Source organism: Delphinus delphis, chromosome 12 (genome assembly GCF_949987515.2).
Source record: "Delphinus delphis chromosome 12, mDelDel1.2, whole genome shotgun sequence".
NCBI lineage: Eukaryota > Metazoa > Chordata > Mammalia > Artiodactyla > Delphinidae > Delphinus > Delphinus delphis.
Window position 1 is genome coordinate 58,994,416 of NC_082694.2, and position 12,564 is coordinate 59,006,979.

At 33.1% G+C, this 12,564-nt stretch overlaps 1 protein-coding gene across 4 annotated transcripts in view; it reads left to right on the forward strand.

Annotated features, from left to right (window-relative positions):
• The window catches only part of MAP4K3 (mitogen-activated protein kinase kinase kinase kinase 3), a 192,847-nt gene that overhangs the window by 151,107 nt on the left and 29,176 nt on the right, over nt 1-12,564 (forward strand). For all 4 annotated transcript variants that reach the window (XR_009521463.1, XM_060026758.1, XM_060026759.1 and 1 more), the window contains 6 exons: nt 1,274-1,332; nt 6,971-7,009; nt 7,258-7,311; nt 9,760-9,802; nt 11,008-11,167; nt 12,034-12,146. Coding sequence is in view for 3 of the 4 variants with exons in the window: in XM_060026758.1 (XP_059882741.1) it covers nt 1,274-1,332; nt 6,971-7,009; nt 7,258-7,311; nt 9,760-9,802; nt 11,008-11,167; nt 12,034-12,146 (468 nt within the window). In the remaining variant the exon portion in view is untranslated. The remainder of the gene's footprint in view (nt 1-1,273; nt 1,333-6,970; nt 7,010-7,257; nt 7,312-9,759; nt 9,803-11,007; nt 11,168-12,033; nt 12,147-12,564) is intronic.

Sequence of the window (12,564 nt, forward strand, 5' to 3'; positions counted from 1 at the left end):
TTGTGTGATCTATAATTATCTATGTATATCTTAATGAGGCTGAAGTGTTAGTTATCTGTTTACAGTAAAATAAACAAATGGCATTTGAACACGCATTTTCTTAGGGCCTAATTAGTGTGTGCCAGGTACGATGCTAGACCCTAGGCTGTGGGGAAAAAAGATGGATTTAACAATTTTCCTTTGTTTGAGGAGCTTATAGCCTGGCTACTGTTTTTATAAACTTGTAAATAAGTTAATTAAAAGTCAGTGTAAACGCTAGAGGAGAACTATGTGTTAAATGCCGTGGAGTCGCGAAGAAGGTTACACCTATCTTCCTGGACAGTCTTGGAAGGCTGCTCCAAGAAGGTAACTTTTGCATTAAGTCCTCATTGTGCATCTGGCAGTATCTTGTAAAACTAGATAGTGCTTTAAGTACACTATATTCTAATGAAAATAAAATTCATTTAAAATGTTAAATATTCCCCCTTAATCATTAAAACGGTGCTTGAAATACAGTGGGAGAAAACGAAACTGTACTTTCTGTGGTTGTTGGAAATCATTTTTTTTCCTCAAGAAGGCATTTCAGTTGAGCACATAGATTGTTAGTTCCTTTAAATTTCAGTTCTTAACTCTACAACCTGCAGCGTTCAGTGGAAATGTTTAAATAGTTGAAGAACTGCCTTAATAATATTCGTTTGAAGTTTTGCTACTTAACTCTTTAAAAAAATATTTGAAGTCCTTAAATTTAGTTTATAATCTTGTGCAATTTCACATGTATAATTCACTTTGAAAGACCACCTTCTTTTTAACCTTTAAAAAATTATTACCTGCATGAAGCAGTAGTAGAAATATGTGAATGTGTATATATACATAATTATTGCAGATTTTATATACAAAGTCAAACCAAGATTTTTGTTGCTTGTTCTCTTCTGTAATCATTTTTGCTTCATTATAGCTTGAGCATAAATACTTTTTTCAGCTTTTTTCATTCCAAAAACTGATTTTTACAAATGTTAATTACAGTAGCAATAACCATAAATGAAACTTGCATATGGTGTTCAAACAAGTTCCCAGGAAAATTTTGGTAACTTAAATAATAAAATATATAAATTAAGACTACAAACTTCTGAAATCTTTTATTGTTGGAAGTCCTACCTTGCTTTCTTTTTAAGAACATATAGCAATACAGATTTATTTGAAGTCTGGGGTTTCTCTTTTAAAGACAATATGCGTTAGTGTATCATGATTTGTGATACACTACTATCTTGCTGAATATTTTATTCTGTACTATTAGGATCTACAACTAGAATATGGACAAGGACACCAAAGTAGTTACTTTTTAGGTGCAAACAAGTAAGTAAAATTCTTTTAAAATTAAATTTAAGAATACTTAAATTGCCTTAAAATATGTTATATATTAATTGTATTTTAAATATTTACAGTAGTAAATTGTACTAGTCTGGTAGATATATTTTATAATATGCTTTTAACTTTTCTTTATTACTGCCTTGCTAATCATCTACTCAATAATTGTCATAATGGGGAGAGTCACCTTAAATCTTTTGTATCAAGCTACTTTGTAGACCTTACCTGTTAGAGAAAGTAAGTACATTCCAACTAAAGATGAGTATATGTTTCAGCAATTTATTTCTTTTATTTGCAAAGTTGACCTGTTTATTACTTACAAAACTTGCTTTGGTACATCTCCCAGATGTGTTGGCCTATGAAAACAGATGGAAATATTCACACTCTTTAAAAATCTTTGTCTTAACTTTTTAGCTGTCAAGAGTCTTTTAAAAAGTAGATAGCCATTAAAATATGTCTAAAGGTTTAAAAGTTATTTATTTTATGCAAGAAATAAATCCAGTGGTTGTTTAAGGTCTGCAGTATACCAGGCACTGTCTAGGTGGTGCAGCACGGTGGTGAAAAGGCAGCTTGCAAGGTGTAACAATTTAAGATGTTCGTAGGCCTGAATTAGCAAGATATGGGGACAGGACTCTGCTCTTCCCCGTAGAGTCTCATTTCCTGAGTTCATGGATGAACTATCATTATAAAAGCTAATTTATAGGGAAATATTTAAATTGCCAAAATCTCCCAGCTATATGTAGATATTATTTCAGTAATCAGAACTACTTAAAATTTCCAAATATAATTTCAGTGACATTAGAGGGTTGAGACATATTATATACCCATATTTTAGTTAAAATATGTTAATATCTTAAGTTAAGCAGGTGACTAAAAGACAAGCAACTCAGATTTAGAGATAATAACGCAAAATCATGTTTCTTTTTTTATAAACGAAATGTTTGAATACTCTTTTCTTAACCCAGAAACGACTTTGAATGACAAGCTAGAGAAATGCATTAGTTTTGATTTTGCTGAACTTCAGTTAAATAACATGAAGTTTTTGTTTTTGTTTTAAACCTTATGTTTCCTAAAATGGAAAATAAGTCTAAAATTTCCCTGGTTGAAAAATGAAATTTTATCAAAATAGTAACATTTGCTGTTTATAGTTTGTCTTGATTTGTTGATGGTCAACAAAGGAAAGTTTGTCTCATAATGGGTTAGCAAATAAATTCTGATGTGTTTTTGTGTTATTTTGTCTAAATTTCAGGTCACTAGTTTTAAGGATCTTGTTAGCAAAGTTTGATGTATTTTTAAGAGATTGTATAATTTTGAAAAATATTTCATTTACTTTGGTTTATTTTAAATATATTTTTATATTATATACTTGCAAAAATACCCCCAAAATGGCCTATCATTAAATGCTTTTCTAGATTCCTTAGTCCCCATTGTCTGATTTTTTGATTGTTAGACATTTTCATATTATATAGTTACTTTGGCTAGGTAAATGTTAATAATTTCCCCAACCTTCATTTTTTGATTAATTGGATCCCTGCTTAAGGAACTTTATTCTATATAACGAATCACTGGCAAGGTAGGTTGCCCCAAAGTTTGCCCTTTGGCTGTGTTTCGTGTACAGGTATATACATACATGTGACATGAGCATGGATGTAGCACTTCTCTTACTGTACTGCTATGTCTGCTTTATTCTTGTGACTAGGCAGTGTTTTAAAACTCACAGGATTTCCTGCTTTCTCCGTAGGTGATCAGGCAGACAGATTTCCATTTATGGGTTTCTGCCTATTCCAGACCACGCAGGAACTAAGTTTGTTTGTTTTTTTAACAGAATGCATATGTGTTTTGACTTACTGGGTTGTTTTCTTTTGAATTGTTATTATTGGGGTCAACTTTTCTGACTATTTAAACCAACAAAATACTATTTTTAAAAGAAAACTCTATTTCTGATTTTGTTTTTAATGTAGAGCAAAAGTTCTAAAAATAAATTCTCTTCTAAAGACTTAAATAATAGTGAAAAGAAATTCCTGGCATAATTAAGTATAGTAGTAGTAAATGCCAGATCCAGAGTCAGAACTGTCTCTTGCTATAAACTGTGTAACTTGGAGAAATTTATCTCAATTTTCTCTAATAAATGGGGATTATAATAGTACCTGCCTCATAGTATACTAAGGGTGAAATGGAATAATCATTGCAAAGCATTTAGCATATTTAGGGTTTAATACACATTAGTTGCCCTTATTTGTAGTGTTTACTCAGTAAATGTTGATTGTAAGAGCAAGTGAATATGAGAGAATAAAATTGGTTTTTGGTTTTAAAGAAATAGGGAAGTTTTTTGGTTTGTTCTCAAATCTAATCAGGGCAGTACTTACAGATTGTTTTGAGTCAGTTAGGCAATTTTGAATGGTTCTAGTAACCAGCAGCTAATTCAAAGATGCCAAATACTTTGGTGGTGGTTTTTGACTTCTCTCCCTATCAGTTTCTTCACTTTATCAGTTAAATCTATGATCTATGTTTGCATGTTTTTCCATTTTTAACCTCTTCATCCAGATTTTCTGGTCATTTTCAGTTGACTTAGTAGTTCAGTATGAGGGCATCATTTTTGTTTTGTTTTATTCATTACTTTCTCAGAATTCCATAATAGAGGAATCCAAGTAGACCAGTGAATAGTGACATTATTTATTATGTCACATCCAGTATTGGTGATTAAATCAGTATCACATTTTTCTCCAATGCTCTCAAGATACGGTATAAGTGAACCTTTATGCAAATTAGCCATATTTCATTTTCTCTTTTATAAAAGCTGAAACGCAAATCATATTTTCTACTTTTCATTAAGACTTCATGAATTCTGTAACTTTATTAACAAAATATCTTAACACATAGTAGGAAATTTACAAGTAAATGAATTTAAAAATATACATATGAGTCCCTAGCCTTAGGATAGCTGCTTTTTCATGTTCTCTTATTCTTACAGAACGTATACTCCCAGGAAGATAATGTTTTAAAAAGTAGAATGCCATATAAGTCCAACTAAATATGGTAAACTGAAAATAAACTACATTTAAATTCTCCTCTTAATTATTTTCAAATGCTAATATTCTCTAATGGAAAAAGAAATGGCTCGAAAAATATTGTCACATGCTTAAGAAAAAGTTTGTTTTCACATCTTCTAAGATGATGTGAAAGCCCACTGTACAGTTCAGAGATATTACATTTAATTTGGTAAAATAATTTAAAGCAGTGCTTCCGAAATTTTTAGTCTCAGGATCCCTTTATGGTCTTAAAAATTATTAAGGATTCCAATGAACTTTTGGTTATATCACTTATAAATATCAATATTTATAGTACTGGAAATTTAAACTGAAAACTTTTCAAAATATTTATTTCAAATAGTAATATACTCATTCCATGTTACCATAAAAAAAATTTTGTGTGTATTAAAAAATTCCTCATCTTTAAGAAGCAGTTCAGGGACTTCCCTGGTGATCCAGTGGTTAAGACTTCACCTTCCAATGCAGGGGGTATGGGTTCGATCCCTGGTCAGGAGCTAAGATCTCACATGCCTCGTTGCCAAAAAACCAAAACATAAAACAGAAGCAGTATTGTAACAAATTCAATGAAGACTTTAAAAATGGTCCACATCAAAAAAAGTCTTTAAAAAAAAAAAGAACCAATTCAAATGCCACCTCTTAATGGTACCCTCTTTGCAACACCACTTTGTTCCTCTCATGAGACTTAGAAGCAGCTTTAGATATGTCAGTATAATACAGCAAACGTTTTGTTGAGGACCACAAATAACATTTTTTATGAAGAATAGCTGTTTTTTTCCTGAAACAAAATAATATTAGTAAGAAAGGTGGCATTGTTTTATATTCTTTGCAGATCTCCTTAACATCTGGCTTAATAGAAGACAGCTGGATTCTCATATCTGTTACTAATCTATTATGATATCATACGTCTCATAGTCTCCAGAAAACTCCAGCGTTTCATTCTCAATGAAATAATAAGAGTGGAAAAAGAAAGAAAAAGAGTGAATTAAGAGTAAAAAAAGAAAAAAAGTGCTTTAGGTTATGAAAATAGTTTTTTTACCTTGCAGACCTCTTACCGGACCCTATAGGACCCCCAGGATCCCCAGACCGTGCTTTGAGAATTGCTGGTTTAGAGAAATGTTGCTTAGTTGATAATAATAAAGAAAACACTAATTGAGTACTTACTGTGCTCTGAAATACTATTCAAAGAAATAATTAATTGTATCTGCAGATAAACATTTTGACATAGGTACTATTGTAATTCCCATTTTGCTTAGGAAAATCAGAGTAACTTATCGAAGGCCACATAGCTTACAGTGGCAGAGGCAGGATTCAGATTCAGGCTGTCTTTGCTTCACAACCTGTCATCATTTTGCTATACTGCCTCTAGGTAGAAGTCCTGTCTTCTTAGAGCTAGTCCTTGAAGAGCTTTGTGAATAGGTAATACATTTGACTGAAGTACCTTAATTTTTTTATCTGCAAAATAGGATTTGCAATTAGTTTATGGTTTTCCTATGTCATTTACAAGTCCAGATTTAAAACTTCGTCACTTTTTAATACTTAAATTGTTATTAAACTATCCTAATTAAAACATTTGATGGCTAAAGTCTATTCTATTAATTATTCATACCAGCTAACCATACCTTTCAGTTTCTCTGGTTTTATGCTTTGATAATTCTGAGGGCAGTTTTTTCCACTATATATAGGAAGGGGAAATGATTAGAGGAGAGTAAATTTTCTGCTGAATCACTTTTACCACAGTAATCTGTCAGTAACCGTATTTCTATCTCGTTAGCTTTAAGAAGGCTATTGAGTTTCTGATGCTTGAAGAGTATAATATAGGAGGTATGTTGCATGAACTTGCAGTGAAAAGAAGTAAGGGAACTTCAGGAATGCCGTGAGTTCTCTCTTACGTTCCTGAATATCAAAGTTTTATAAATTGCTCCTAATGATAAAATCCTCGCACCTGGTCTGATACAGGCTTAGTCTCCCAAAAGTGTAAATGTGTTTGCCAGTACACCACTGGAGAACAGATACTTCAGGTAAGTGAGTGTCTTCTGTGAAAGCAAAGTGCTACTACATTCATGTATTCACATCACATGCATGCATGCTTTTGCAGAGATCCAACACGTTGAGTTTCATTTTGTAGGATTGCCTGAGAGCATGATGTTTTTTTAAAGTGTGTCACCTTTCTTACATTAAGAAAAAGAAAATATAATTTCAGGTGTCAGGTAGAATATTCCAGGTAAAATTTAAATCCTGGAAACCCCTGACTATGACCCTGCAATTATTGTTTTGTCAGTCCCAGTTGTGACATTTCATGGTGGGTTGTCCTTTGTCTGAATTGGTATTTTTCAATAAACACTTGGATTTATTTTGTTCATTTAAAATACATGTATAAAGACATTAGCAACAGAAAATAGATACCTCATTAAATATAACCTGATGTTTTATGGTATAGCGATGATCGTTACAGCAAGTTTTTAGTGAATAGTAAAAAAGTGTTTTAAATTTATAGATAAGGTTAAAGTGATGAAAAATTGTACTTAGTATTTCTTTGCTTTATTCACATTATTTTTAATTTTTATTTTTCTCCTAAGGAGTCTTCTGAAGTCTGTTGAAGAAGAATTACATCAGCGGTAACTTTAATTTTTAATTAAGCTTAAAATACTTTGTTACAGATGAGTAAAGTCCTTTACCCCCTTCTCTATCATGTAGCCTAAGATTGTGTTGTTGTTGTTGTTTTAATATCCTGAATCCTGTAAAGACATAGAAATAAAATTCTGTCCTACGGTAGCCCTTCCTGCATTTTCTAAAATTTCTTCTTAAGCTGTTTTGGTGGTAAAGTCCATTTGGTAACAGTGGAATTATCCTTCTTTATCCTTAGAGGGCATGTGGCACATTTAGAAGATGATGAAGGGGATGATGATGAATCTAAACAGTAAGTTCTGTTTCCATTTTTGGTAAAAGAAAAAGTGTCATTTGACCTGATTTAGTAAATCTGGCAGCTTAATATTGAAGTAATTTTAATATCATTAATAATATAGTATCATGGGTTGTACCACAGTTTCTTTCCTTTTCTCTGTTCTAATTGTATTAGTCGGTTCGGGCATCCTTAACAAAATACCATAGACTGGTTTTTATTTCTCATGGTCTGGAGACTGGGCTGCTGGACAGTTTAGTTCCTGGTGAGAGCTCTCTTCCAGGCTTGCAGGTGGCTGCCTTCTCAGTATGTCCTCAGATGGACTTTGCTCAGTGTGTGCATGCAAAGAGAGAAGTCTCTCTCCCTCTTTTTATAAGGCCACCAGTCCTGTCTGATTAGGACCTCATTCTTATGACCTCAGTTAACCTTAATTACCTCCCAGAAGCACTATCTCCAAATACAATCACATTTCACTGTAAGCAGTCAGAAAGAACCAAGCCTCTCCTTCAGCACTTGGCTTAGAAATCTCCTCAGCTAACTATCCGATTTCATCCCTTGCAGATTTTCCTTCCACAAAACACTAGAACATGAACACAATTCATCCAAGTTCTCTGCCACTTTATAACAATGATTACCTTTCCTCCAGTTTCCAATAACTCGTTCATCATTTCCATCTTGAGACCTCACCAGAATGGCCTTTAATATCCATTAAAGGACATTCTGTTAATGACTATTTGTGTATTCTCTAAGAAGATGGAAGCTTTCTCACCGGCTCTCCTCTTTTCTCATTGACCTCTTGCTCTTAACGTCTATACTTCTAGCATGTACCCCCAAACTCTTCCAGCCTTTACCTATTACCCAGTTCCATAACTGCTTCCACATTTTTATGTATTTATTACAATAGCACCCCACTTCTTAGTACCAAAATATGTCTTAGCTCAGGCTGCCATAACAAAATATCATGGACTGAGTGGCTTGAACAACAGAGATTTGTCACAGTTCTGGAGGCTGGGATGTCCAAGATAAGGTGCCCGCAGATTTAGTTCCCGGTGAGGGCCCTCATCCTGGCTTGTAGGCAGCTGCCTTCTTGCTGTGTCTTCACATGGCCTTTTCTCAGTCTGTGCACAGAGAGACAGAGAGAGATCGAGATCGAGATCTCTTCCTCTTCTTATAAAGCCACCAATTCTGTTGGATTCGCTCCCCACCCATATGATCTCATTTAACCTCAGTTACCTCCTAGAAGCCCTGTGTCCTAATACAAGCACATTGGAGGTTAGGGTTTCAACCTACAAATTTTGAGTGGACACAATTCAGTCCATAGCACAAGTTGATAAAAAAAGAACTTTGAAAAACATTTACAAAGACAGTAAAACATATCCTGTAGTTTAATGTTATAAATTAGTCAGTAATAGCTGTAATTATTACTACAGCTACAAAGAGTCTTACTATATAGTTGATTAAATTTCATCTGATATGTTTCAAATAAATAATTTGGATATAAATGTATTTTTGAGGGGAGAATATTTTCACTTATGTAATTATTAATATTTAGTCCTTTTAGTTTTGGGGGTTTTGTTGTTTGTTTGTTTTTAAAGAAAGATGCAGTTTCATGGTAGAGTGACAGAAACACCTGAGAAGCAGCTGGGGCATTGATTTTCCTTTCTACCTCACCACTCTGTGACCTTGAATCAGGTCACTTAACCTCTCTGGGCCTCAGTCTCCTCATCTGAGAGTATATGCTCCATAATCTTTTAATTTTTAGTACTTCTAAAACTCCAGTTCTGAGTTGTAAGGAATCTTAGCTTCAACCAAAAAATTCTGCCAGTAATTTCATAGAGTATGTATATAGCTTTTGATGAGCTTCATCAGAGATATTCCATATCTAACAGTAAAAATGAAGCTTACATTGTAATATATTTTTATATCATTTTGCTATTTTTCCTTAAACCAACTGTTGCTTGTGTTTTTATATTATTTACCTTTCAATTGATATAAATTGGAATTGTGGCTATCTTTTCCAGTTTTAATTACTAAAATAATATTTGAAAACAAGAAAGCATATCTAGGGCTTCCCTGGTGGCGCAGTGGTTGAGAGTCCGCCTGCCAATGCAGGGGACACGGGTTCGTGCCCCGGTCCGGGAAGATCCCACATGCCACGGAGCAGCTGGGCCCGTGAGCCATGGCCACTGAGCCTGTGCGTCCAGAGCCTATGCTCCGCAATGGGAGAGGCCTGCGTACCGCAAAAAAAAAAAAAGGAAAGCATATCTACTCAGTTACTTTTGAATAATACTTCATTTAGCATAACTTGAACATTTCACAAAGTATTTTGAAAATCGCTCATAACCTTAGAAAAAGAAACTTGTTTATACAAAATTTTCTTCCATATCTTTAAAAAATAATCATATTTTAGTAATGATTTGTTTGTAAAATGACGAGTTCTGATTCTAAGTGTTTATGTTTTTATAGTTCAACCATGAAAGCAAAAGTTCCACCTCCTTTGCCACCAAAGGTAAGCAGATTTGTTTCTCGGTTTGAATTGTGTATGTGTGTCTGCCACTTTAATACTGTATTAATACTTACTCTGTGGCTTATTTAAACTTGGGATCCACAAAGAAAAGTCATGAAGAAGTTACTAACCATGATATAAGTAGACAATTGTGATTGTTTTTGTCTTTTTTAAATCATCCAACTTGTCATTTGGTGTTTATTCTAAATAATAAGTTCCAGAAATTTGTACATGAAAATGATTAAGTTAATGGATTAGTATTTCACTTGGGTTAGAAAACTCATACTTTTAATAAGATTTTTTTCTTCAAAATCCATAATCTACTAGCAACTGATTAAGTTCATATGCATAGCAAATTCTAATTATAAAATGGACTGTTTATAAAATGAGTTGTAAGGTTTGAAATCAATTATAAATTGATTTATAAATGAGAATTGGAGTCTGACCAGTCTAGATATCCAATGTATTACTATATTTTGTTTTTATTTTACTTTTAAGAAAATCACGATTCACCCAGGTAAATAGGACTGTTCTTGCTTGTTCAGTTTTACGTTAGCAGAAATACAGAGATCTGAATTTCAAAGAGATAAGTGCTGAGCAGTCTTCCTAATAAGGGACACATTATAAGAATTTATAAATTCTCCAAACCTTCAGCTGACTGAAGGTTTTTCCATTGTCTGCACAGAGTTCCCCAGGTATCCCATATTGCTGAGTTAGTATTCTCTCATTTGATAAAATTTTAATTGGCATCTTCTTCTGCCCCCTGTCTGAAAGATTAAGCATTAACATAAAAGATAATGAGTCACCTTAAAGAGACAGTTTAGATTAGCCTTGTAAGGAGCTGAACTTTGATTAGCCTGAATGTTTAAAATAAAAGGAGACTCATCTAAATTGGGGATCGTAAAGACCAGAATATTTTTATTTGGCAAGTCTAAGTGGGCAGGCTTGTGCGGAATTAATAGAAACAGGTCTTTTTTTTTCCTGAGAAAATATTTTAGGTGTACATTTTTAGGATATATATTAAGATTACCTGAACCAGATAGTTGAATAATCCAATAAGAGTTGAAACTCAACTAGTAAACACAGTTTGCAAGCCTCTGATATATAATAATATTTACTTCAGGGCAGATATTCAATATTTTTCATGTTTAATGAAACACGAATAATTTCATGTTTAATCATTGGTCTCCTTTTCTGTATTATTTCAGCCTAAGTCCATATTCATACCACAGGAAACTCATTCTACTGAGGATGATAATCAAGGAACAATCAAGAGATGTCCCACATCAGAGAGCCCAGCAAAGCCCTCCCAAGTTCCACCTAGGCCACCGCCTCCCAGGTTACCTCCACAGAAGCCTGTTGCTTTAGGTAATGGGGGAAGGGAAGGTGAAATAAGAATGTTGCCAGGTTTTCATAATGTGTGAAATAAATGGAGGGACTCCTTTTAAGAGATTATTTGAAATTCCTTTGTGGAAGGGAGAAGGAAGGCAATGGCTCTAGAGATGTTTTCTGCTTTTTGCCTCATAGTTTGAAGTGTTTTTATGACAGGATTACCTATGACCCAGTCTGGGATATTTTGCCTTTTCTTTCTCATTTCATATCTAGCCTTCCCTCTTTTGGAGAATCGTTTGTACCCAATTCGTTATATATCTAGAGTGTGGCAACAAAAGAAATTAAACTCTGAACCAACAAGGAAAATGTGTTTGGTCCTAGGCTACTACTGTTTTAGAAAAAGAAGAGGATACCTTGCCTGACTCCTTTATTTTATTTCATTTAATCATTTTTAGAAAAATGATTGTCAGTATTTGCTAGGTATTTGCCTCCAAAGTAATACTAGAAGGTACTGTTTTAATACTGTAAAGTGTCTTGTGTGTTATGCAAAAGAAGCAATTAAAAAAAGAGCAACTAAGGTTTCTTGGATAACAGACTATAAATTGCCCCTTTCCTGAAAGTACTTATGTATTCAGTATTTCTTTTCTTTTTAACACAAATATATGTACTTAGATACAACCTGAATTTTAATTTGCATATGTGAAAGAAATAGAGATAAAAGTAGAAGAACATATATATAAAAAACTTTTTACAGTAGTAAATATTCTGATAGGGTAATCCCAAATGAAGGCTGAAACTGTCCCAGAGATAATATTTTTTGTTTCCTACTTGATAATTTTCTGAATGAAAATTTTCATAAAAATTAATCCTTTTCTAATATATTTAAATATATCTTACTGAAGGAAATGGAGTGAGCTCCTTCCAGTTAAACGGTGAACGAGACGGTTCATTATATCAACAACAGAATGACCACAGAGGCACAAACCTTGCGAGGAAAGAAAAGAAAGATGTACCAGTAGGTATTTATATTCATAAGCTCTACTTATATGTGTTTCCTTTTTCACTATTAAATTAGTTTTGCAGTTATAATTGATGGAACTCTAGCAATTATATAGTTTAAATTTGTATGTTTATATTTTAATATATGAATTATAATGATAATAGATTGTTTAAATCTTGAAAAAAATGACTTCGCTATGGTAAACGTGAATGAAAGCTTTCTACTCTTCAAATTATTTAGGCCAATTTGTTATATTGCATATTATAAAATGTGACCTCTGCATACAGATAAACACTTAGTATTCTTATGATTGTTGAGAAAATATTATTCTTGTTGATTAGAATGATTCTTATACATTGCTTTTACAGTCTAATGAACTTACTGAAGGAAGGACATGGACAGATAAGGAAAGCCATAGCTTCTACCTCAGGAC